This window comes from Rhinolophus sinicus, chromosome 10 (genome assembly GCF_057876585.1).
Source record: "Rhinolophus sinicus isolate RSI-liver-muscle chromosome 10, RSI-T2T, whole genome shotgun sequence".
Taxonomy (NCBI): Eukaryota; Metazoa; Chordata; class Mammalia; order Chiroptera; family Rhinolophidae; genus Rhinolophus; species Rhinolophus sinicus.
This window is the reverse complement of record NC_142510.1, coordinates 5,038,289-5,064,737: the sequence shown is the minus strand read 5'-3', so window position 1 is coordinate 5,064,737 and position 26,449 is coordinate 5,038,289. Positions and strand designations below refer to the sequence as shown.

General features: G+C 47.1%; 2 protein-coding genes across 2 annotated transcripts in view; one reads left to right on the top strand and one right to left on the bottom strand.

Moving 5' to 3' along the window:
• Positions 1-1,843, bottom strand: part of ABCC6 (ATP binding cassette subfamily C member 6) — a 47,051-nt gene extending 45,208 nt beyond the window's left edge. Inside the window, exons 1-2 of the mRNA XM_074322978.2 lie at positions 1,693-1,843; positions 356-538 (exon numbers count right to left, since the gene is read on the bottom strand). Coding sequence (XP_074179079.2) covers positions 356-538; positions 1,693-1,728 — 219 coding nt within the window. The 5' untranslated portion in view covers positions 1,729-1,843. The remainder of the gene's footprint in view (positions 1-355; positions 539-1,692) is intronic.
• Positions 1,844-4,486: 2,643 nt separating this feature from the next.
• The window catches only part of LOC109433856 (BOS complex subunit NOMO1), a 45,442-nt gene continuing 23,479 nt past the window's right edge, over positions 4,487-26,449 (top strand). Inside the window, exons 1-12 of the mRNA XM_019710385.3 lie at positions 4,487-4,753; positions 8,464-8,553; positions 10,083-10,128; positions 12,939-13,039; positions 13,735-13,841; positions 14,583-14,655; positions 16,425-16,577; positions 17,115-17,252; positions 17,580-17,669; positions 20,412-20,517; positions 21,012-21,162; positions 24,912-25,086. Of these exons, the coding sequence (XP_019565944.2) occupies positions 4,589-4,753; positions 8,464-8,553; positions 10,083-10,128; positions 12,939-13,039; positions 13,735-13,841; positions 14,583-14,655; positions 16,425-16,577; positions 17,115-17,252; positions 17,580-17,669; positions 20,412-20,517; positions 21,012-21,162; positions 24,912-25,086 (1,395 nt within the window). The 5' untranslated portion in view covers positions 4,487-4,588. The remainder of the gene's footprint in view (positions 4,754-8,463; positions 8,554-10,082; positions 10,129-12,938; positions 13,040-13,734; positions 13,842-14,582; positions 14,656-16,424; positions 16,578-17,114; positions 17,253-17,579; positions 17,670-20,411; positions 20,518-21,011; positions 21,163-24,911; positions 25,087-26,449) is intronic.

The window sequence follows — 26,449 nt, the reverse complement described above, 5'->3', positions numbered from 1 at the left end:
CATGTTCCTAAAATTACTTTGCATATCCCAGGAGTATACACTGCACCTTAGCAGCGTGCGAGGTTATGGTGGCCATACACTGTCCAGGAACGCGTGAGTGTCGGGCTGTGTGTGTTGATGGATTTTCATTATTACCAAATCTGTTGGGGTGACCCTTGTTCCACTGAGTTTACCTCTGCCGCCTCTGGAGTGTAGATTTTGCCAGCCTCTGTTTGATTAACAGGTTCCCTTCTTGTCCCTACCCTATGTGCCCCTCGATAGGAGTGTCCACTCTGAAGTCTCTGCCAGGTTCCAGCCTGCCCCTCCCCGCCTCCCAAACATTGTCTGGTTCCAGGCTCCCAGAGGCAGTGGCTACCATTTTGGCCTTGAAGAGAGGGGACATCTGGATGTAGCCCTTGCCATGACGGTGGATGTAGAGAAGGTAGATGGGGCCAAGGACCCAGAGGTACATGGCGGGCACCCAGACCCCTGCTGTTTTCAGGAAGCAGAGGCTCAGTAGGTGGTCAGCGGCAGGCTCAGGCTCTGTCTGGTTCCAGACCTGAGGGAACACCAGGGCAATCCTTATGATGGTACAACACAGGGGTCCCAAACTCACTGGTTCAGGGGGCCAGGCAACATTTTGAACCTCTCATATTTACATGGAATTACGTGCCAAGCACTCTGGCGTACCTTAAAATTCTCTATTTCTTTAATGCTAACAAAACCCCTATGAGGTAGATGCAGTTATCACACTGGTTTTGCAGATGAGGAAGCTGAGGCCCAGAGAGGTTGAGTACCTTGGCCGACAACACCCAGCTCGAAAGTGGTGGTACTGGGATTTGAACTTAGGAGGTTGGATCCTGGAGTCTAGGACACCTGGGTTCCATGACGAGTGCTGGGCACAGACTGTCACTTCATTCTTATAACAACTCTAGGAGGTAGTTGCTACTGTCCCTACAAATTTCACAGACTCAGAAACAGAGGGGGACAGCCTCCTTCAGGCCCACACAAATAGGAAGTGGCAGAGGGGACTCCAGGCAGGCGTGTCTGACCCCAAATCTTGTTCTCCAGCTGTGATTCTTATGTCAGCCCCTCTACTGGCCTTCTCTAACCCTAGAAGAACTTTGAATGTGAATTTGAAAGAACAGGGCCTCTTCCATTCTTTCTGCTGTTTTATTAACAGCCCCTCAATCCCCTCCCCACGGGTTGTCTTTACTCTTGGCATTCACTGTTCACTCTCTATGTGAACCACCACCTCCTAGTGCCTCAGTTTCCTTCCCTGGAAAAGGGGATCATAAGAGAATCGACCTCTAAGGGCTGTATTAAATAGGTCAGTACCAGTAAAGCAGGTAGCCTGACGCTGGGCACAAAGTAAGCCCTTAATTAACATCAGCTATTATTATTGCCTTTCCTACCTGGCCCCTGAAATCCTGGGAGTTTGCGACCCTCACAGGCCACTCAGTAAACTCCACTTCCTAGAGTCCTTTGCTGAAGCTGCATGCAAACAGAGGCCCAATTCTCCTGTAGCTGGGAGGTCTGGAGGCCCCTTTGACCTTGCTGGGCTTTCCTGGGCGCTGAGTTGGTTAAAGGGGTCGCCTTCCCCTGCTGCTCATCTGGCCTGAATTTGCGGGGTCTCTACCCTCCCCAGTGTCACCACATGAGAGATCTACCAAGCCCAGAAAAAAACGAATCGGGCTGGCGGGAGACACTCACCCCTGGTCCCACGCATGGCTGTCCAGGCGCCGCCATCGGGCGCCCTCTGTCCCTCCGTCCGTCAGTAGGTCTGTCGGTCAGTCAGTCCCCACCGTTAGTCCCTGGCAGCCTTCTCGCCCGCGCTCCTAGCCTGGGGGGAATAGGCGGGGCCCAGCAGGCCTGGACGGGATTCGAGCTCCGGATTGCAAGGCCCGGGGGCAAGGTCCAGCGGAGCTGTGGGGGTGGGGCCAGAAGGGGTGAAAAGAGGCTCAGGGAGGCCCCAGCAGACACCGGGGGATCCCCCAGCCCCAGAAAGTGCAGTGGCATCTCCGTATAACCCTCCTGCCCCAGCGAGAATCACCCCAAACTTCCTGAACACCGTGGGTCTGCAATTCCTGGAATGTATCCCCAGGAAAGAACCCAGCAAGTGTGCACGTGCTAAGTGTCCAATAGCCGGGGTAGGTGGGGGCAGGGGGGGGGGCGTCTGATGAAGCCTCAGTCTCCTCCTCCGTGGGGATGGACATCGTCTGCCTCTCGGGTGGTGCGAAGATTCTGAGGTTGCTTATGAAGAGTTTAGCACCGTGCCCGGCAAATGTTCAGCAAGAGCTATTATTAGCAGTAGTATTATCATTTCATTCATAGGTTACTAAGCAGTGGTTCAAGGTGCCAATGCAGAAATATATTAATTTGGAACGATGGTTGCTAAATGCTAAGTGAAAAAAGATTATACCATAAAATAGGCTATGATATTTTTTGCACAAAGGAAAAAGTATATGCTTAAGTTGGGGAAAGTGGGGAAGTCAAGTAATTTTACCTTCTTCTGTGTCTTACAGCAAGGTGTGTGCCCAGCCATGAGTTCTTTTTGGAAATGACTCTATGTCCTGTAAATGCATAAATAAAAACAGGGAAATGTACTAAAGCAGTGATCATGGGAATCCTGATTTTCTTTTCCTTTTCTATTTTCTTTCCTTCTGCAATCAGCAGGCATTCCTTTCAAGATAGGAATGACAAACTCAGCTTGTGCAGACAGACAAGCACAGGTGCAGATGTGGGTGCAGAATTAACACCTTTTGCTCCCTCCACATTGCCTGGTTACTTCTCAGGGTCTTGATCTCATCTTTTCTCCTGCCTCTTGCAGGGAGGGCCTCAATGCATGAGTTCCCTGGGCTTATGGCCCCTTTTCTTTTTGTTTCCACGTCAGCTGTCTTCCTGGCTGGGTCATCAGGAAGAGCAGAGATACAAGGAACCCAAGGATTTGTCTTGGAGTTGAGGGTGGCAGGTCTGCTGTTTACATTTAAATTACGTCTGTTTATTTGATGTGGTTTTGGTAGAGGCTGATGGAAATTATGGGGAGAATTGAGCCCCTTCTTCATGGACACCCCCCAACCCAAGTGTCATTGCCACAGTCCTAGTGCATCATTTCTTTATATATTTGAAGATGAATTTGAGGGGAATGGTGGAAATTTGGGGGGGAATGGTTGGGAAGTTAGAAAGAATGTAGAGGAAATCAGTTGGGGTGAGCCCAGAACAGAACTCCGGCACCACAAAGTACTTTCCAGCTCTGTGAACAGCCAAGCACATGACTCTTTGCAGAAAGTGGTAGACAACTCGTTTTCCCTCTCTGGGCCTCGGTTTCTCATTCTGTGAGATGAGAAGTTTCCATAGGCCAGCACTTCCCAATTGGTGGCTTTCAACCCCTTGTGATTTGCTAAGACACACCAGGGATTCATGTTAGGGAAGGTAAAGAGCAATTTTTTTTAAGGGCGAATATTTTAATATTAGTTATTAATAACAAATTCCAATCAATAAAACAATCATTTAAACATTTTCTCTCCATAACTGAAGATTTGAGTGTCTCACTGTACTTCAAGTGAGAATTCAAAGCAAGAAATTGGAATCAGATGCCCTCATAAAGGAGCTACCGTTCCACCTAGCCACTGTGAAGATTTTAACCCCTGTAGAGTTTAAGATCCTTGTGGTCACAGTTGTATATTGCTTACGTCTGAGCCACAATGGCAAATTCCCATGGGAAATTTCCTCTCTTACCTCATTATTTACACACAAAATATAAAAACTATCAAAACTAAAGTGCTTGATTTTTTTTAATGGAGAAAAAATAGAAGAATTCCAAACACCAGGTCAGAAAAAGTAATTCTTGTCTATTTTGATGTGGTGACTTGCAGTTAAATTCAGTGTAAGTTATAGTATAGACTCAATCTTGGGACAAAGTACAACACGCTGGTATTTGAACTTATTTTTACACAAATCATGCTTCATCTCACAGAGCTAATCCAAAGTAAATTAAACTGCGTGCCTCTCTTGTGTATGGGGGGAAAACGATCAGAATTTGTTTCTATGAAAATATCATCAGATCTGGGATTAAAAGAAACTTTTAATACCTTTTAAAACGTTATGCTGAACTTAGATGACCTACATTTTGCTTAAAAAAAAAAACTTATTGGTCATTTATCATGGAAAAAATGTACCAATTTATACAAATTCCTGAAGTGGTTTTTGAGCTTATATATGACTTGTGAAATATGGGTCAAAACGATTCGGGAAAGTTGTTGGATACTTCGATCAACTCGCCCTTTCCAGTTTCAGGGATACTGAATTCCAAAGTGGAATTCAAGTTGGGAGTTTCTGCGTGTAGGCACGCGTCTTGCAACGGCACCTGTCAGTGCGCGGAGTCCTCCAGACCTCCAGAGGGCACACATGGTCTCGTTTTGGTGCTGAGCGTGCACTGGGGTCATCTTGCCTGAGGGCGTGGGCGTGGCGCTGGAGCGAGCATGCGTGGTGGCGTCGGGGCGGGGCCTGGGCTGTCAGCTCCGCCGAGAAGGAAGCAGCAGCGGGCAGCGTGCGGTGTGAGGGGCGGGACCGCGAGGCCTGCAGAGGGTTGGGTGCGAGGGGTCCGGTCATGCGGGTTTGCCGGGGCGCTGGGCCGCCGGGGCCTGTGGCGGTGGCCGCCACTTTGGTGCTCGTGCTGAGCGGCGTCGCGCCCGCGCACAGCTCCGAGGACATCGTGGTGGGCTGCGGGGGCTTCGTCAAGTCGGACGTGGAGATCAACTACTCGCTCATCGAGGTGAGTGCCCGGCCCGCGGCCCGGGCCTGAGCACGCTCTGTGACCCTGGGCCAGTCGCTCAACCTCTCTGGGCCACGGCGGCTTGTCTGACACCACGCGGCTGCCACCAGCCCCATATGCTAAGTAAGGGTCCTTTCCTCTTGAAAGGCGCCGCTTCCCGCGGGCCCTCCATCACCCCGTCCCCAGCCGCGCTAGAGTGGCGGCGCTTATCGTGGGGTCCGCTGCGGAATCGGGGGGGTGGGGGCCTGAAGGTAGCTGCGCGGGGCTGTGCGGGACGTTTCTCGTGACTTTTATCAGCTCGCGCGGAACCGAGGCTCCCCCGCATCAAAGCCCCAGGTTCTTAAACACCCACCCTCCAGCTCCTCAGCATCCAGATCCAAGATAGATAATCCCAAACCCTGACGGTCCCCAGAACCCCGGCCCCAGATTTCTTAACACCCAGTCGCAGCAGGACCCAAGCCCCTTGGGACCCAGACCCCAGATCCTGGAAATTAAGACCCTTGACACTCCGTTTGCTGAAACCCGTATTCCAGACGCTGGAGACCGTAAGTCTTATTCCCCAAACCCCACAGCTCAGAGCCCCAAAAGTTCTAATCCAGTAAACCCCTCCTCCCATCCCCCCCCCCCAATGCTTTTAAAGAGCATTAATTCCCAGTAGGTCTCTGTTGGCATCTCTGGGGCTGGGAATCTGTACTTGGCATCCCTACCCGCACCCCCTCTTCTTACCCCTTGGGACTCCCTTTTCCTCTGAAAATGGCGAGTTGCCAGCTGCCCTCATTGCTTTACTGGGTAGTTTTTGGAATTACATTAGAGATTTGTGCAGAAGTCTTATTGAGTTGCAAGTCCCTGGTCAGTTAGATGATTATCAGCCCAGTGGGATTATGACCCAGAAACCTTCTTTTTTTTTTCTTTTAGCTTTTTATTTTTTTAATTGGGGAATATTGGGGAACAGTGTGTTTCTCCAGGGCCCATCAGCTCCAAATCGTTGTCCTTCAATCTAGTGTGGGGGGGGGGGCAGCTCAGCTCCCAGTCCAGTTGCCGTTTTCAATCTTTAGTTGCAGGGGGTGTAACCCACCATCCCATGTGGGAACTGAACCTGCAACCTTGTTGTTCAGAGTTTGCGCTCTAACCAGCTGAACCACCTGGCCGTCCCCCCCAGAAAGCTTTTGTGAAGGGGAGGGGAGGCCGATGGAGGTAGGAATAGAAGGTCACTTGTCAGGGTAGATGGGAAGGGACCCCAGGGTAGAGGGAGGGTTGGCCTCTATTTTAGGAGGGAACGGATGATGAGGCAGGAGAAGGGGATTTGAAAGAGAAAAAGGGAACAGGCTAGGAGATGCCAGAGAGAAGGGACTGGGGACTGAGACCCCGGACGCTGCCTGAAAGCACATGTGAGCCTCTCCAGTGCTGGCAGCTGGAGGGCTGCGGTGAAGGGTGAGCCAGCGTGTTCTGCAAAGCAGGTTGCTGAGGTTTGGGGAATGGTAGGAAGTAGATCCCACACCCCACTAGTTCTTGGACCTGGCCTGGCCGTGCCCCAAGTCCCAATTTCTGTTCCTGTAAGATGTTGTGGGAGAAGCATCGAACCTAGTGCCAGATATTTCCTAAAGGAGATAATAATCACTTACCACCTTTAAGACCCCTCTGTCTGTGGCGTCTCCCCCATTTTTGATGTTAAGAAGTCGGGTGTTTAATGACTCTACCCACTGGCAGTGGCAGGGCTCCGAGGAGAAGCTGGGTGCCCATGCCACCTCCTGGGTTGCCTCCCAGTGTGTGGGCACAGGACATTTCAGAAGTTGCCTTTATCGGCCTTTTGTGGCTTGTAGTTTCCTGGGGCTCTGGGAGGAAAGTGAACGTGGTTTAGCGCACTCCCACCCCAAACACTAATAGTGACCTCGAGCACAGAGGGCAGGTTAGGTGACCCAGTAGGAAGCGTCTTCCTTGAGCTGCAGGGCTGCCTGTCCGGGTGGTCTGATGCATTCATTCTTTCCTAATTTCTGATTATGGAATCAGACATTTCATGTGTGTAATGTATATTGCCATCCTTTGTGAAAGACATGTACACAATTGAGATATTTCACAATCATTTCTTGAAGGCAAGAGAGAACTGCCTTCTCTCTTTCCCTGCCTTCTTCCCTTCTGGTGTTTTCCCACCGTGGTCATTCAGTTAGTCACTACTGAGTGAGCCCCTGTATGTATTAAAACTTCGTCCAGGGTGGGGAAATAGCAGTACAGTGAACAGAGCAGACAAAAATCCCTACAAAAGAAAAATCATATTGGTTGCTGATACTTGAACAGTCAGATTTCATATTAAAAACTGGATTTCCGGCTTCTCTGGAAAACCAGCTGATGTGCAGGCTGCAAAACTTGGCTTGGGTTTGAATATTGATCTGTGCCCCTTTAGATAAATGCCCGTTGACGTTACTTCCCTGTCCCCTCTTGGCAGGTGAATTTCAATCGCTGCCTTAGGTGTGTGGTTTTCTTCATGGCCTGTGAACAGAGTCACTGAGTACTTACTGAGCGCCTCCGTGAAACAAGACAGTGTCTCTGACGCTGCGGAGTGTCAGCTGAGGTCCCGCCCACGGGGCACATGCAGCCCTTGTGTGACTGCACTCTGTTTCTTTCCTAAGTGTGCACACTGTGCGTTTGCCGTGCTTTACGTCTCCTCAGTTGATGTGACGTGACTCTTTCATTCTCGTATCGTGGTCACAGAGCGTTACCATTTTAGAGGTGAGGCTCTTAGACATCGTCAGATCCAACTGCTTCCTTTTACAGACGGAGAAACTGAGGCTCGGCGTGCTTGCGCCCAATGGGAGGTTTAGGGAATTTTCTTTGAATCCAGTCTCTGTCCTGCCGATGACACTACATTGCTTTTTACTTCAGAGAGATGTTAGTAACACAACATAGTAATATAGTAAAATAGTGATAAAAAATAGTAATCCCTAACATATATATATATATATTTTTTTCTTTCTTTCTTTTTTTTTTTTTGCTGCCATACTCTGTGCCAGGTGCTTAGTAAGCATTGATGTGAGTCTGTACAGCCACCCGGAAGGAGAGTGGCTCTCTTTTTGCCCGTGAAGGAACAAATGACCTCAGGAGGGTAAATGACTTGCCCAAGGTCACACAGTATGTGGAAGACCCAGACATTACTTGAGCATCTTAATGGGTTAACAGTTTGTTTCTGGGAATGCTCAGGATGCAAAGTTGCAGAGCGTCCTTGAGGAGAGGACATATGTTGAGTGTCTTCTGATGTGTTTTTGTCCCGAGAATGAAACTAAAAGAGAAAATTTAAAGTTTCTAGACGAGTGTTACTCTCAAGTATTGGGAATCATTTGGGGTTATTGATACAGATCCCTGGCCTGACCCCAGACCTTCTAGTTTTGAAACAGAAGTAGGGCTTGGGAATCGCATTTTAAACAAGCACCTTACTAACAGCAACTCTGAAAATTTTGGGCCCAGAAATAACATAGAGAGAGCCATTAAAATAAACTGAAAAGTGTTGAAAATGCTTTTGGGAGTAGACTTTAGATGGTTTTTAACTTGAAAAATACCAAATCCCATTATTTGGGGGATGTTTTGCCCTATGTGTGTGTCCCCCTCATGCCCAGGGTTCATAGCAGCATACTGTAAGTCCTTAGTAATTCATTTGGGCGTAACGTCCGTAGCTAATTTCTCAAAGGCGGTATTATGACTTTTCTTTCCTTCCTTTCTAGATAAAGTTGTACACCAAGCACGGGACTTTGAAATACCAGACAGACTGTGCCCCGAACAATGGGTACTTTATGATCCCCTTGTATGATAAGGTAAGAGGAAGAATCTTTTAGTCTTTTACGATGGGAAGTGGTGCGGCCCCCAGAGTCGTGCTCACTGGGAGTGGAACCTGTCCCACAGAGCAAATGCTCGTCCATTTTGTAAATGATGCGTGGAATCTGGGAGTTCTGGCCAAATTCTGGGGGAGACAGCTTACCAACAGGGTTGATTGAATACCGTGGTTCTCCGTGTCTCCAGGGACGTTTGGCAACGTCTGGAGACATTTTTGGTTGTTACAAACATAGGGGAGGGGGAATGTGAGAGGTACCTAGTGAGTAGAGGCCAGGAATGAAGCAGAATTTCCCATGATGCTGCTCTGGTCAGTCAAATTTCAGCAGTGCCAGCGTTGAGAAACTCTGATGCAATCGGACCCTTTATTTGCAAGCAGCTTAAAACAGTTTTTTAAAATTATATAAGTAATATGTGAACTCATGAGCTTTGTAAAAAAAAAAAAAAATCAAGGTCTTTTAGAAGTATAAAAAGTAAATTTTATCTTTTACCCCCCACGTCCCCTTCCTTTTGCAGTGATCACGGCTGATAAAAGTTTTGGTTTGTGTGTTCTAACAGACCGCTTTCTCTATATTTATAGTTATGCAGGTTTCCATGAATACACATGCAAATACACATATGCAGACACAAATGCATGGGCACCTACATGGGTGTTCATGCATAGCCATACTTCCAGCCCCCCGTCCTCCCCACATTACAACTTTATATTTGGAAATAGAGATTGACAGGAAGTTGCAAAAATAGTCACATACGTAGGTTTGATTTTGAGTTAAAAACACACAAATGGAATCAAATAATAGGAATTATTCTGCAATTTGGATTTCTTTTCCCTGTGGTATCTTGGCACGCTTTCAACATCAGCATGTGTAGACCTGCTGCCTTCTTCGTAATGGCTGCATAGCATGTCAGAATCAGGCCAAAACTGATGCCGATTTCAATTTATTTAACCGCTTCTCTTTTCCCAATTTCTAAAATTAATAATCACAGCAGTAAATATTCTTGAACTTACGTCTTTATGCACTGTGTGTAAGATTGAGGTCTAGAGGTGGATTAGGTGGGTCTTGAAATCTGTTTTGTTTTCTTTTTTTTTAAAACTATTGAAACAATCTCAAGAAGCCAGGGCATATGAGTAAAATGTTAAGAAACGACTTGAGTTCCTGAAGGGACATGCTGACCGTAGCGACCTTAGGTGGTTGAGGGGTTAATAGGAGATTCCAGTAATAGTAACTTTGGTATCAAAAGACAATGAGTGGCTGAACATGGTGTTTTTAGAACGCTCTGTGGGCAGCGATGGCTTCTGATTGGCTAGATGGGAATTTCTGATGAACAGCTTCAGCTTGACGCCTCTGGGCAGAGTCAGAGAGTCCACTACCATTTAGAAGAACATAGCTTATGCTTGGAATTTCATTTTCCAGTGTAAACTTTCTAGATTAAATGATAGCACTCAGCTAAATTCAACTCGTTGAAGGGTCATCAGTTCTCATTCCTTTCCTTTTTTTTCCCCCTCTTCTAGGGAGATTTTATTTTGAAGATTGAACCTCCCCTAGGGTGGAGTTTTGGTAAGTTAACTGGATAACCAGACATAGTCTGTAAATGATTAGATTACGTGCTGAATATTAATTGAAGTGCATAGACAGTTAAACCCTAAGGGTTCATTTCTAGGGTAGAAGAGCCCCCCCCCCCCTCATCACTTTAGAGTAGGTTGGATTTACCTTAGGTCTACCTTAAGGTTTTCTGTCATCTTTCTTAAAATAGGCATCTTTTGTAATACCTCTCTCAGACTTTTTTTTACAGTTTTATTCATTAAGTGGCAGTAGGATTGTATAGAGGTCAGGGGTGGGGCCTTTGTTCCTGCCCCAGCATGACTTTTTTCTTAGCCCCCTCAGTGTTATTCCTTTTCTCAGTTAACTGCAACATGAAATTTGGGAGATTGGACATAAAAATCCAGATCTACTTTTTTTAAGAGATCAGAAATCTGGCAGCCTTGGGCCTTACCAGCTCTGGGACGACCGTGGACGAGTCGCTTCCCCTGTGTCACTTCCCCCGTGTCGGCGTCTGTTCCCTCGCTTGTGGGTCAGGGGAGTAACAGCACTTGTCTCACAGGCTACCTGGAGGATTGAGGGGCCAACATATCTACGTGTTCGGCATGGCTGGCTTGTCAGTAGCAATTATGTAGTAGGTACTTAAAAGCAGTCCTTCTGTACACATACAAAGAAAAGCTCAGAACATTCCTGAGGTAACCGCCTTTCAGCAAAGTTGGAGAGGTGGGGATGGTGTTAAAGTCTGAAGAGAAGGCTCAGCTTTGTCACGGCTGACGTTTTTTTGGAGAAGGGAGACTTGACGTTTCGGTAGAGCAGATGTGTGTGACCTCCGTTCTGTCGCTCAGGGAGAGGAGTGGGGGCCACGGTTGTCCCTGCCAGGCTGGCTCGTGAGTTAGAGAGGGAAGAGTTGAGCCCCTGCCATCGCTCAGGTAGCTAATTTGGCCCTGTGGGAGAAGTTCTTTTTCAGTTAGAAGTCACGGGGGGCGCCTGGCCAGGGGCGCATTCCAGAAAGCGGAGGGGAAATCAAACCAACTGATGGCGAAAGCAGAGGTTACAGATTGGCAGCCTATGGGAGGGTTCTGTTGGCACCCCCTCCCTTCCCGTCAGTGCTTCTTCTTTTGATAAGCTTTTTTTATTGGATCATAACATGCTTTCAGGACAGAGTACTTATCATAAGGGTATCACTTGGTGAATTTTCACAAAATAAGCTCACCCACGTAACCGCCATACAGATAATATAGAATTTTTCCAGCACCCGAGGTGCCCCGTTCCAGGCACTCATTAACTGCTCCACCCACCCCACCCCGCAGGTGACACTGCCTTGACCTTCTAAAATTACACATTAGTTTTGTCTGTTTTAAACGTGACATAAATGGAGCCACAGAAGGTACATTTTTGTATCTGGTTTCTTTCTCTCAACACTGCTCATGACGCTCCCCCACGTGGTGTGCAGCTCTAGTGGGTTTGCTTGGTTGCTGCACAGAATTCTGGTGTATGAATGTAAGTGACTTACCCCTTCTGTTGATGGACATTTGGGTCACCTCCTGATCCGTTCCGGCCACTAAGAACAGTGCTCCTGCAGACACCCTTGTGCATATACTTAGTATGTGTGCGTTTGCATTTTTGTGGAGTAGCTCAGCAGTGAAATTGCCGGGTGATAGAATTGTCACGTGTTCAGCTCTAGGTAGATACAGCCAAACATCCAAAGTGATGCAGCATCTACCGCCCCAGCAGCGGTGTGGAAGGGTTCCAGGTGCCCCCCATCCCACCGGCTCTCGGTGGGCTCAGATTTCCTGTTAGCTGTCCTGGTTGGGCCGTGGTGGGATCGCATGGTGGTTTTTGTGTGCATTTTCCTGGTGGTCACTGAGATTGAGCACTTTTTTATATGTTTACTGGCCACTTGGATATTTTGTGAGGTGCCTGTTCAAATCTTTTGTCCAGTTTTTATCGGTGTTTTCCCCTGTGTGTTTGTGTTTGGGAAATTCTTCGTCTTACGTGAAATTCTCTTGATTTTCCTATTTTGTCTCTACTGATCATTCCACATTCTTCCTAATTTTTTAAAACTGCAATTTTAACCTCTAGTATAGTGAACTCCAGTGTTGTTTTTTATTGAATTAATTGTTAATAGTGAAAAATCAGGAGATGGCGCATAATATCCACATGGCAGCTGAGGAGTGGCTTCCCCTTTTGTCCATTTGTCACCACTTGTCCTGTCTGCTTACTTCTTACCCAGTTGGCTCTTGGGGGCGTTAGAGTTTATGGTCGTGGTTTAAGTGGCTGAACCCACGTACTTGGTCCGGGGTCAAAATTGGAGCCAGATTTTTTTGTGTTGAATTGGGGCCCTGTAACTCACAAGCTTTGTGACTTTGGGAGATCCATTAACCTTTCTGTGCCTCAGTTTACCCCTCAATCAATTGTAAATGTTATTACCGACCTCTTAAGATAGTTGTGAGAATAAAGTGCACTCAGGTCGGTGCCTGGTCTGAGGTAAGCATTCACTGAATAAAACTGGTGCTCACTGAGTTTTCCATGGGACTCTGAGATACAGCTTGGCCGAGAGACCATTATAAAGGTCTGTTATACTCTAAACACTGGTTCCCTGTGGGATGGAGTGTCCAGGGGACAGGGGTGGGAGGGAGACCCTCCCTGCCTACCTTTTGTACCTTTGGATTTTGAACCGTGGGGTTGTGTTAAATGCTCAAAAAGAAATAACATGAAAGTTAACCAAGAAAATGTGTTTTACCTAGAAAGCGTCACGTTATCCAAGAACTAAACTTGCTCTTGTGTCTTGTACCCCGTCCCCTCCCCTCCCCACCTTCATCCCTCAGAGCCAACAAATGTGGAGCTGTATGTGGACGGTATCAGTGACATCTGCACAAAGGGCGGCGACATCAACTTTGTGTTCACGGGCTTCTCTGTGAATGGAAAGGTTTGGCTTCAGACCCGGGGTGTTTCTAACGTTTGCTCGGTGGCACACACCCAATCTTCTCTTACCTGTAAAACAGCAAGGCTTTTTCACCTGGGGACTTTGATCCCCAAGGGACCCGCAGACAAGCGTCAAGAGGGTCTGGGAACTTGAAATTCATTGTAAAATGTAGTGGGTGTTTTTAGGGGTCAGATCTAAGTTGCTGCTCATTCTCCTGTAGGAGCAGAGGCTGTTTGCGTGTAAGGGCCAGGGTGGCCTTGGACAGGGACGGATTCTTAGGGCGGAATTTTTTCCTCCCTCCACCCAGCACATTTTATTGGCCTCCTTTTCTGCACGGGCCGGTTTACTTCTTTACCTTCACACTGAGAGTGAGGCCCTTTGGTCCCAGCTTTACGTATGGGTTTCTTGGTAGAGAAGGATCTAGGGTATTTATTCTTTCTCGATGCTTCGTAAAAGAATTGTGCATCTTCAACCGATGGGGTCTTAGGTTCAGTGATACAAGGTATTATTTTACGGTTACAGTTCCCTTTCACGGCCCCTCAAGCCTCCCTGGGAAGGGTATTCACGACCTCCATCACTTTTTCAAGGGAATCTTGACCCAATGAAAGTTACAGGCCCCATGTGGGGAGCATGAGCGGCATCTGTTGAGAGGGGCTCTTTGCTGCTGGGCGGGGGCCTGACCTCCTTCTCCACGGCAGGTTCTCAGCAAAGGGCAGCTCCTGGGTCCCGCTGGAGTTCAGGTGTCCCTGAGAAACACGGGGACCGAAGCGAAGATCCAGTCCACCGTCACACAGCCTGGCGGAAAGTGAGTCGTGCCTGTGTCATCCTGCCTTGCGGCTAGAGTGGGGCTGTGACGGGGACTGGGGGGATCTTTGGGTCTTGGGAGGCCTGGGTTCAAATCGAGATTCGGCCTCTTAACTTTGGATGAGTTCATGCCCCACCTGGCCTCGAGTTCCTCATCTGTACAATGGAAGTCATTGGTACCGTTGCAGCTAATGTTGATGGGATGCTACTGGCACGTAGTAGGCCTTCCTTTAATGGTTGGGATGGGCTCTGGAGCCCACCAGCCCGGTTCCCCCATTTGCTAGTGGTCTGACCTTGGGCCAGTTACTTATTGCCTCTGGGCTTCTGTTTCCTCATTTATAAATGATTATCATGGAATCTACCTCCCGAGGTTTTGTGGAAGATTAAATTATAATATTAGTGTTTTAAATAGCCTGGCGTGCAATGTATGCTTAATAACTGTTAGCTCAATATAGCTCAGTTAGGATTAAAAAAAAAAAATCATTTTATCGCTATTAAATCAAAGTTGTTTTGTAGTTAGAACTGATGACTAATTAACCTTGTTGAGTCCAATTGAAAGCACTTATTCGGTAGGTTTATATTGTTGGGTTGTGAACGTTAACAGATGTGCCAAGACTAATACCAGAATAGTTCCAACTGATCAATTTGAAAGCATTCAGATCATGACGCACAACTTCAATGTAAAAAACTGACAATACTTGGGGTGTGGGCAGAAAGTTAAGTGGTCTTTTGTATTTCTTAGGTTTGCATTTTTTAAAGTTCTTCCTGGAGATTACGAAATCCTCGCAACTCACCCAACCTGGGCATTGAAAGAGGTGAGCATTTTCGTTATGTGTTTAGCCACGCCAGCCATGTGCTGGCTTGGGGGCAAATGCAGGGGTTTTCAATTCAGGATATGACATGAGCTGATGGTTTTTCTGGAAGTAGATGAAAAAAACAAAGGGGCTGCTGCTGGGGTTGGTGGTAGTTGTGAGGTAAAACTCCCTCACTTAGCAGATGGTGCTTATGTTGGTTTCAGTTTTCAGTGAAAATATTTTCTTCCTGCTGTGAAATAGGTCTGTTATTAACTACGGGTATTTTAAGCTAAATCAACACCAGAAAGACCTGATTTATTGGTTGTTTTCCTTTCAGCCTGAAGCAGCAATCTTAAATATGCTTAACATTCTAGAGACTGTTGTACCTGTGCCCAAGGAAGCTGTATAAGAATGTTTATTGCAGCTTTACTTGTCATGGCGAAATATTATAAAAACCTGCATGAACATGAAGAGGAGGGTGGATTGTGGTTTCATCACACAATAGAATTGCGTACGTCAGCACTAATGAATGAACCAGAGCTTCCTGGAGCAATAGGAATACATTTAAAAACATAACTTGAAGAACAAGAGCAGGTTGCTGAAGGATAAAGAAATATGATACCATTTATGTAGTGACTGAAAACTCTCATGGTACCAGTTATGGATACATTCATATGTAGGAAAATTGTACAGCGCTGCGTGGGAATGGCAAAGCCCATGTTAATGACCAGGCTGATGTCTGCAGAGGGAGAGGAAGGGGATACGTAAGGGTCTTAAATCGTATGACTACGCTTCTATTTCTTTAGAGTGCATATAGGTACTCTTCAGAGTATTGCTTTTATCTTTTTGTTTGCCTGAGATCGTTTATAAGAAAAGATTAAAAAAGGAAGAAACATACCAGGTGAGGTTTTATAATAACTGTGGAAAACCAAATTGAAATAAGACTTAAAAAACATTTTGACGTGCTAGGTTTTATATTAGTTTTGAGACTGTGACTCTCATTCTTGCTCAAGAAGCATCAGAATCAGTATTTCAGTTTCTGCTCTGTGTTTATAATCGATGGTCTGGTTTCAGCCGAGATGTAGCTGGATACTGTTTATGACTTTGCGTTCTCAGTTTTATTGAAAACTCAATGGCTTACCCATTATCAATAGAATACATTGCAAGGCTTACATTGTTAATTGTATGCAGAAAGGAATTTGAGTTTATTAATGTAGAATTGTGTTTCAAAGTAAAGCACGCTGTTAAAAGTTGGGATGATGGCTGTCCCTTGGAGGGGGTAGTGACTGGTTTTGAAATGATCATGCGTGGGCCTTTTGGGGTGCTGGTTCTTTGCTGTTTCTGGTGCTATTTGCATCATGTATTCAATTTGTGAAAATGACTGCACTGGATATGTAGAATATGTGAACTTAAATTGCACTTGAACAAAAAGTTTAAAAATATATGCATATATACCATTGAACATGGAAAAAAAGCAAGGCTTGCTCGTGTTTAAAAATTGGAGCATATAGAAGAGCATAGAGGAGTGGAAACAGAGTTGGAAAATTTGGAAGGTAGAAAGTAAGTATAAAAGATGTAAAATGTCACCCTATAGATGAAATTGTCGTTATCTACATTTCGCCACGATTCCTTTCACTTCATTTTGCTCATTAAAAAATAGCTGCGATCATACTACATACGCGATTTTGTATGTCACTTTCCCTCCCAGTTCGTACTGTAGCTTAAGCATGTCCCGCACGTTGTTACACACATTGTGTTTATTTTTTTGAAGTTAAAATCTTCTCTCATAGGCGAGCACCACTGTGCGTGTGACCAACTCCAACGCCAATGCCGCCAGTCCCCTGATCGTGGCCGGCTATAACGTGTCCGGCTCTGTCCGCAGTGACGGCGAACCCATGAAAGGGGTGAAGTTTCTTCTCTTTTCTTCTTTAGTAACCAAAGAGGTAAGGCAAGAAAAGTGAAGAACAAAAGAGACTGAGACTAGACTGTTTCAAATGTAGGTCAAGGCTGATTTATAGTCTCGACACTCAAGACCGTTGTGTTTCTCGTGTTGACACACAAGAATGTGAATGCCTACACCGGGAGGCGGTGGAGGTGGGTGGAAAGTGCACACAGGTTTTGAAATCAATCAGACCCGGGTTCAGACAAATCCCGGCTCTGCCTCTTACTAGCTGTGTGACCTTGGGCCAGTCCCTGCCCCTTCCTGAGCTCCATTTTCTTACCTGGAGAACGATGACCCGTTGTAGAAAAGGACAATCGTGTCATTTTTTTCCCCCAGGAAGACTGTGCCCTTTTTAACTTGAATGTAAAGATTTTTGTTCCTTTTATCTCTATTGTGTCATAGAGTTCAGAAATACATATTTTGTGACATAAAACTTATAAAGGTTTTTCTGTAGTGTGGCTGTTTGATGGTAATCAGAACATGTAAGTGGAAAAAGAAGCCATTTTTTTGTTTGTTTGTTTTGTTTTTCTTGGCGTAGGACGTTCTGGGCTGTAATATCTCACCAGTGCCCGGCTTCCAGCCCCAAGACGAGAGTCTGGTGTATTTGTGCTACGCGGTCTCCAAGGAAGACGGCTCGTTCTCCTTCCGTTCCTTGCCGAGTGGGGCCTATACTGTGGTGAGTGAAGCCGTTTCCGTTCTCTTTACGTTCGGGATTCTTCTGATGCAGGACGAGTCGATGCCATTGGAGTGGTAACGACTCAGTGATTGGCCTGGGGTTTTTTTGAACATTTTATTGAGCAGTTCCTTAGGATAAGACTGACCCCTCAGGAGTAGCTGCAACAGTGCGAGCCTTCCTCTTTTAAAACCAGCAACAGTTATGATGTATAGTTTCTCTTGGTCTGCCTTGAATGCCTGCTCACTTGTGGGTTGCTGGATCGATTATTAGTATTGATGGTTGAGCCCTGTTATCGGCTCTTAGTAATGAGCCAACCCTTCCTCCCAGGTCCCATTCTACCGAGGGGAGAGGATCACCTTTGACGTTGCTCCTTCCAGACTTGACTTTACAGTGGAACATGACAGCCTGAAAATAGAGGTAAGAACTTGTCCTCCAGAGGGGCAGGTGTTCGAGTTCCCATCCCTGGGAACAGGTGTTGCAAACATGTTTTTAAAAAAAAAGTCAGAATTTTATCTAAAAGGGCTGTTGGGAAAACAGAATTTTGTACTCTCTTCCAGTTTAGCCTGGAATCCACTAGATACCTCATGTCTCTTACATGGTGTCTTCATCGTAGAGAACTGGAGCCCTAGTTATAGCTACTGCATTCAGTGAAATATGTTTATTGTGTGTCCCTGATATATGTTGCAGGCCGTCACCTAGGGGTGAGCATATAGCAGTGACCAAAAGGAGGCAAAAATTCCTGTTCTTGTGGAACTCATGTTCTAATGGCAGGAAGAGACAATACACTTATAACTAAGTAAATTAGAAACTATATTAGAAAGTGTGACATGGTCTCTAGAAAAATAAAGCAAGAAAGAAGACACACAGTTTCTAGGTTGAGACGGGTTGCAGTCTTACATGGTGTTCTCGGGAAGTCCTCACTGGGGGGGGGGGGTGACATTTGAGCAACAGCATGAAAGGCAAGAGGCAATAAACGGTACTTATATCTGTGGGAAGGGTGTCTAAGACAGAAGGAATGGCAGGAACAAAGGTCCTGAGGCAGGGCTGTGCCTAGAAGGTTTGGGGGACCCCAGGAGGCCAGGGTGTCTGGAGTGGAGGGAGTGAGGAAGGGAGGAGGAGGAGAAAAGTTCAGAGAGATGATAGGGCAGATTGGGCCCAGCCAGGCCGGCCACTCGGTGACAATTGGCAGCACTCTGGGTGAGGTTCTGAGCAGAGGGCAGGCGTGATCCCTCTGGCGGCCGTGTTGAGAAAAGCGTTCCCAGGGGGGAAGGTGGAAGCAAGGGACCAATTAGGAGGCTGTGGCCGTAACCCGGTGGAGCTGACCGAGCTTGGACCATGGTGGTAGGGATGGGTGGGGTGATAGGGGGCCTGAAAAACTCCCTAGACCCTAAAATACTAAGTTGGTGCAAAAGTAATTGCGTTTTTTGCAATTATTTTTAACCTTTTAAACCGCAATTACTCTTGCACCAACCTAATATATGGTAAATGTGTTTTTCTTCACAATCATATCCTTAATTACAGAAGTGGAAAATGGTTGCTGTAGCAAATTTGCTAGATAGAGCAAATCCCAAAAGAAAATAAGTCTTTCATAAATGGACCACCCAGTGTTACAGTTATTGAAAAAATTAGATTTTTAATCGTTTTCATTTAATGTTACATTTGAAAATGCTGGGTTAAAGTACCCTTAATGAGTAGGAGCTAGCATTTAGGTAACGTGCTCAGTGGGGTTCTGACTATGCTTTGTGAATTTCAATAAAGCATTTGACCTCTGTGCTGTGCCCTGGGGTACAGGATAGAAGGGACAGAAAGTGAAGAGAAGGAATGGGGACAGGTGAGTGGGGAAAGACATTCCAGATCATGAGCAAATACAAGTTTTTCAACAGAGACATGAATACAAGTTTTTAAACAGATCAATGAATGGAATTTCTGGGAGTGAGAGAGCCTGTAAGCTACATGAGGTCAGTCTTATTTTTGACTGTAGTCCTAACATGTGATTTAGTGCCTGGCACATAGTGGGCGCCTAGTAAAAGTGTTTGTTGAGTGGATATCTGAATTAATAAGTGGGTCCTTTTTTGGGAAGGATCAAGAAGGGTTACCTGAATAAAAAGGAAGCCATTTTATTTTTTTAATCTCTCTCAAATGCTGTGGCATAGATGCATTCATTCATTCATTCATTCAAGAGTCATTTATTAAGTGCCTACTATATACCAGGTGCCTAAGACAGAAAAGGTCCCCATCTTCATGGACCTTACATTCCAATGAGAGGTAGACAAAGTATAAAACATCAAACAAGGACATTTCAGATATTGGCCCGTTTTTTTGATGAAACCAATAAAATAGGTTAGTGTGACAGATAATGGTTGGCTGGGGCAGGAGGCAGGGACTACAGAGATAGGCTAGTCAGGGAAAGCTTCTTGGAGGCGGTGACAGTTTGAAACCCGAATGATGAGAAGGAACAGGCTCCTCCGGGCTCTTCTCCAGATGTGAGAGAAGATCCAGGCTGAGGTGTGAAAGCCACACATGAGGATGACATGTGGCCCATGCATGTGGTCGGTGTGAGGAACAGGGGTCAGGTGGCTGGAGCGCAGTGACTGCAGAGGGAGCAAAGCCACAGCATTCACGAGTGAGGAGGGCAGACACGTACCTACTGTGGAGCACTGCAGTCAGGGAGCAGCTGGGGTTGAGTGAGGTGGTCCGGGCAGAGTTAATGAGGACGTGAATTCAGGTTGTGGGAAGAGCCCGGAAAAGGGCCCTGGAGACCTCGCTGAGGTGGAATCCATAGGACTGACGTCGGGGGTGTGGGGAAGGAGGTCCAAGGGGATGCTGGAGTTTAAGCCTGGGAGATTGGAGGACAGTGTGGTTCACCAACATGGGGTGTCTGGAGAGAAGGAGGCGGGAAGGGAGCAAGGCTGGGCAGGCTCTCGCCAGTCCGACTCAAGGGTCTTTAATTGGGAAGTCAGCCTATAGATCTGTTGGAGTCGATTATTTGACAAACATCGGCGTGTTGGGAATAGAAGAAAGACAGACCCGGGAGATGTGCTTCCAGTGGGGGAGCCACGTGTGCGGCTGAGCTGGGAGGGAGCCTGGCTGGCACACGGGTGGATGTGCCGGGGGAGGCTTGTGCCCCTGAGAACCTTCTTCCTGTTCCTCACCTTCCAGCCCGTGTTCCACGTCATGGGATTCTCTGTCACCGGGAGGGTCCTAAACGGACCCGAAGGAGAAGGTGTTCCCGAGGCAGTGGTCACTCTCAACAACCAAATCAAAGGTGGGCAGACATGTGGGCCCTGGGGCTGTTTACCAGGGCTAGTGCTTGATCCCCGAGAGGAACAAAGGAAATAAAACCTCAAGGACTCCATGACAAAATGCCAGCCTTTTAAAAAAAAAAGCAACACATTATTTATTTTTTTCAGTTCTAGTTGACATTTAATATTTTTTTATATTAGTTCCAAGTGTACAGCGTAGTGGTTAGACATTTATATAATGGATGCAGTGATTCCCCCCATAAGTCTAGTACCCATCGGGTACTACACATGGTTGTTGTGACATTACTGATTATATCTCTATGCTGTACTTTACATCTCGTGACTGTTTTGTAACTACCAATTTGTATTTCTTAATCCCTGTCCCTTTTTCACTCAGCTTCCCCACCCGCCTCCCCTCTGAAAATATGCCAGCTTTCTGTCTCAAGCATTCTTGTGTGTGTGGAGGGCTCAGCGGTTGTGTGGGGCTCATCTCTTGTTTGTGCATTTTTGTTTCCAGTCAAAACCAAAGCGGACGGCTCCTTCCGTCTGGAGAACATAACGACTGGCACGTACACCATCCATGCGCAGAAAGAGCACCTCTACTTTGAAACTGTCACAATCAAAATTGCACCTAACACACCTCAGCTGGCTGACATCATTGCCACAGGGTAAGATGTTCGGGTGTGGGTCTGAAAGCGCCGGCGCCTGTCGGCAGCCAGCAGAGAACAAAATCCCCTTCCATCTGACTGTTTCCGCTAGGGATCCACGTTCGGCCTCAGACACCGATTGAGAAATTCAGGAAGATTAGTGCAAAATCTTACCGACTGAAGGCACTTCTATGTTGGATGCTTAAAGAAAATAACCTTGCTTCCAAGTTCAGATGGGTTTAAGTTAGAAAAAGACCTTTCGTGTCTGACTTCACGTCTGCGGGCCTTTTCCTGGCGTAATTCTTGAGGACTTTGGAAGATGGGGTAGCTGGTTGAGAATATTTGTTGTGAGACGCTTTGGGTCATTGTCATAGTTCTCCCTCCTTTGTTTTGCTTAATGTGAGCATGTGAGGGGACACGCTGTGGTTGAACTTGTAGTCTTGTCACGTAGTGCTGCCATATAGGGCAAAGAACCCAGGCCTTGGGGTCAGATTTTGGCTCTTTCTCTCTCCTGAGTGTAACCTGTCGAACGGGATGCTGCCATCTTTCTTTGAGATAGCAGTAGGTGCCCACTGAACAGTGACTTCAGAGGTGAGGGGCAGGGTTGGCTTAGAGAGGGGCAGCAGGGAGAAGGGTGGCCGCCTGAGCAGCTGGAGTGGACGGCAGCATAAAGCTTGGTGTCGCCAGTGCAGGAAGTGCCCAGGCAAAGGACGAGGCGGGAGGGGCCCATCTCAGAGGCCCTTTCACTCCTCGGAAGGTGGGGGCGTTCTCTGCTAGGGGTCAAGGGGCCAGTGAACGATGTGGGCATGGAGTTAACATGGTTAGGCTTTGGTATTCGGGGGTGGCACGGTGGAGGATGGCTGTGCTTGGGACAAAGCTTGGGCACAGGAAGCCTTAGAATAGAGTTGGTGAGGGCTTGCCTTATAGGGAAGTCAAGGACAGACTGGAAATGTATTCAGGGGTCCCCCGTTTGAGAAGCAAGATGCCTGTGGTGCCATGGGCTGTGCGCAGGGAGAGGAGCGCGTTCAGGGATGAGGGTTCAGTTTTGGGGTGTGTAGGACCCCTAGGTGGAGCTCTCCAGCAGTGCTTGGCTCGATTGTAGATCTGGAAGGTTTGGCTGCAGGTGGCAGCCAGAGCCATGAATGCGTCAGAGCAGGTAGAACTGGGAGATCTGTCAACGAGAAATGGAATGCCGGTTTGAGGGACGGCCTCGGGAACCTGGGACGGTGGCTTTTAGGTATGAGGTAGTGCTGGACGGTCAGGGAGGTCCAGGGAGCTGAGCCCTGAAAACACAGTCCATTGGCTTGGGCACGGAGGAGGCTACAGTGACCTTTTTCTGTAGACAGCCGGGGGTCAAGGTTCAGTGCTGAATGGGACACGAGGAAGCACATCACCTGTGGAACCTGGTGCGCTCAGAAAATAATTTGTGGACTGATGTCCTCCCTGTTTCCCTTTATAAACATTTCTGAGCAGCTCCTCTGGGCGAGGCACTTACCCTAGAAATGCTAGGAAATGCTGGGTGTGTAACAGTGAAAAGAAACCTAATGTTCCAAAGATGGGGTTTTCATCCTGTTGGGGAGACAGACTTAAGAGGAATAAATCCGGTTGTAAGTTACAGTAGGTCTTGTGCGGGAAAGGGAGCGTGAGCTCTGAGAGGACTTGACTTAGGCTGGGACTATGGAAGGCTTCTCTGAGTCGCTGAGACTCAAAGTTAGTTCCGTGAAGAACCTCCCGGCAGAGGGAACAGCGTCGCCAAGGCCTGCAAGGGAGAAGGGAGCTCTCGGGAAGGCAGCCAGCGTGGCTGGAGGCAGCTGGCGGGGTGGGAGAGCCACGTGACCTTGTAGCAGTTTTGTGGGGATGGGCTTTTCCAGCAAGGGAACGATGTGGATCAGGCCATTTTAGAAGGTTGTTTTGGTCTTTCCCCCCGCCCCCGGCTGCTGTGTGGTGAATGGGTCAGAGGGAAGCCAGAGTATAAACGGAGAGCCTACAGGACGCTGTGACAGTTGTCTGGAGGAGATGTGGCTGGGGCCAGGCTGCTGGCGGGGGAGGGAGTGAGAAGTCGATGGATTTGGTGGTGATATGGAGAGAGAATCAGCAGGCTTTGTGCTGTGGGCTTATTATGTGAGCAACTGGGTAGATGGAGGAGGTGCCATTCACGGAGACGGGAAATATACTTATATTGATTTTCTTTAAAATGGAATGTTTGGGTCAAAGTAAGAAAAATTACATTTGTTGAGTGTCTTTGGAAAAAGCCATCATTTTTCTTTTGGGCCAACATATCACATTTGCCTTTTAATTTATTGCTATTTCTTACTTAAAAAAATTTTTTTCCCACTCTGTTTGATGGACGTCCAAATGACTATGTGAATACAGTTATCTCACAATGTACCAAAATGACCAATTTGTGCTCATAAATAATATTAAGTCCTGATGAAAGAATTTATTGGCAAAAATAAATTTTTAAGGGCTTCGCTATAAAAAACAGTCTCCTACCAGCTCGTTAGTTTATTTTTCTAAGCGAAACCAAAATACATTTGGAATTTCGTATAATTTTTAGGTGTCATGAAATATTCTTCTTTGGATTTTATTTTCCTCTTAACCCTTTAAAAGTATGAAAACAAAAGCGGGAAAACCATCCTCAGCTCAGGTTCACGCAAGAACAGGTGGCTGGTGGGAATGGCCCGTGGGCCATAGTTTCTTGGCTCCTCAGTGGATTGTGAGCTCATGTGGCCGGGCCAGTCACTTCACTCTAAGAAATGACTGTGCTTTTCATTATTTTTAGATTTCATGCGCACAATATTCCACCGTCTTGTTCCTTTTGCTATTTTTTTATTTGCGGCGGAATGGGCGTTCCAGCATTTAGTGTGCCCCATAACTACCCAGCATCGAATCCGACATTTTTTAATACCTTTCTATCAAAAGTAACAAGTGATTTTTATCTAAAACGATTCTTTAAGATTAGGAAATAGAAGCTTTTGTAAGTTCAAGAGACAAGTGTGGCCTCCAGCTGCGGTCCGGTACTCCACTTTCACACGTCAACTGACTGAAAGCTGAAGAGCCTCGTCTTTCTCAGGGAGTGGATGTGCCTTTCGTGGGCCGCTCCAGTTGCAGTGTTTTACGCACTGTGCAGGTGGCCTCCACTCTGCGTCATTACCTTGAAAGGGGTAATGAGAATATAGTTATCTCATGACCTATTCCCATCTATAAAAGTTATAAGGTGCTTTTGTGGCTCCTAGGTCCTAAGAAGTTCAACCTGAGCTTTGCATCTTTCTAACTTAATTACCTTTTCTTTCAGATTGCTCTTATCCATGCATGATATGTAAACACGGGCGAGGAAGGCATCTGATAACCCTGCTTTGTTTTATGGCCTGGGTAATGCCACAGTTCCTTTCAAGGATTAGCACACATTCTCAGCCTGTGGCTGCTCCACTGTCAGTGATGCAATTACTTGAAACATTTTTATCATCTGGAAGTCGCCTTCTCAGTGGGGATTGCCAGATGTCACCCAGAACACACACACACACCAGACACACAAACACACACACACCCTGTTGCTGGGCCCCTGCTTTGACATTTCCCTCATTCAGAAAGAGGTCCAGTCTTCTTTCTGAAGGTTGCTCTTAAAACTGGAGTCATTGGGGCTGCATCTTTAAGATTAAACTGGTCTCAGGGACGATGGCTGGAAGATGGACATGTAATGTTGGTTGATAAGCGCCTTTCCTGTTACTGATTGAGTTCTCGTGCTGGAATGAATGGTCCCCTCGTTGCAGGTTCAGCGTGTGTGGCCAGATATCAATCATTCGCTTCCCGGACACTGTCAAGCAGATGAGTAAATACAAAGTTGTCCTGTCGTCTCAAGACAAGGACAAGTCTTTGGTCACCGTGGAGACAGATGCTCATGGATCGTTTTGTTTCAAAGCGAAACCAGGGACCTACAAAGTCCAGGTATGATGTTTTTGTTCTACTTAACATGTTTGGAAAAAAGTGGTGGTTTTTAAGAGGATTATTACTAGCACAAATGGGTTCGAGAAGGAGCATCTCCATCCCCAACTTCTTACTTTGAAACCTTCACATTCCTGCATGTCACAGCTAGTGGAGCACACAGGTAACCAGTTTAAAGATGAGGCCACAGGCCCTTGTATTAGCCAGGCCTGATGTTTATTAGGGGTTAGTATCTGGCTGCCAGTCGTGGCCCCGCCTTCTCAGGCTTCTGGCTGCTGTAGAATAGCCACGAGTCCCGAAGGAGATCAAAAAGAACTCTATTAATGGCTGCTCAGTAACTTCTAGAAGCAGTGCATGGCTTCCAGAACCCGAGGCCAATATGGAGCTTCCCTTTCCTGCCTCGCCTTGAATGGGCAACGCTGGGCACGCTCCCTCTGATTGCTCCATCCAGGCAGGGAGAGGCTGGGAGACCCTGGCCTGTGGTGTCACCGCAAGGGTGAAGGTCTGAGCGCAGCTGGGCAAGAGACAAGGCAGAACTAGAGGTCAGCCCGCTGCGCTTTTCAGGGCAGTTAACAAGCACAGAGGGAAAGACTGTCCCACTGGCTCTCGTATCTCACCCAGCAAGTCAGCTGTTGCTCTCCTCCCTGAGGAAGAGCAAGTGAGGGAATGGAAAGGGTCTGCAACATTCCTTCTAAGACTTGGTGTCCTCCAGGGCAAATGGGATGCCCCCTCTGAACGGGGTGGCACTGGAGGACAGCAGTCTCCCTGCTTCCACCGATCAGTGGGCTATGTGGGTTGACGGCCCCTTGACTGGCCAGCTAGCTTCTTGGAAAGTTGGCCACAGTGAAGCCCTTGGAAGCCCTTTCGGAAGTGTGATAGGGACTTACCCAAGGACGGGCAATTCCGGACTGCAGTCTTTATTAGGGATGAAATAGGTGACCACCGGCCCCTTTCCCAGTACCTGCTGGTAGCCTGAGACAGGACCTCAGAAGAAAGGAAGAAGAAAACGACCTAATTCCATTCATGGCCATCCACGCAGTGTCGACAAGTTCATAGCTTATGTCGTGAGTGACCTCAGCCAGGAGAGTGTTCCGGGATTTAGTATAGATCCCATCCAGTGTACAGGTGACTGATGACAGCTTGTGTGTCACTGTGGACGGTTTGGCCCGATACGCTTTTGTGCATACCACAGCCCTGAGACGAGTCTTTTAATATCTGATTAGAAATGTGTTTTCTTCAGACAGGCTGCTGGCAGATTTGTTGTAAGCATAAAACTCGGCCTAGAAGTGTCCCTTGGTCCTTTGAAACGCATTTAGCCTTGGGCCCAGACGAATGTTCTGGTGCCCTGTAGGCCAGGGGGGCAGCA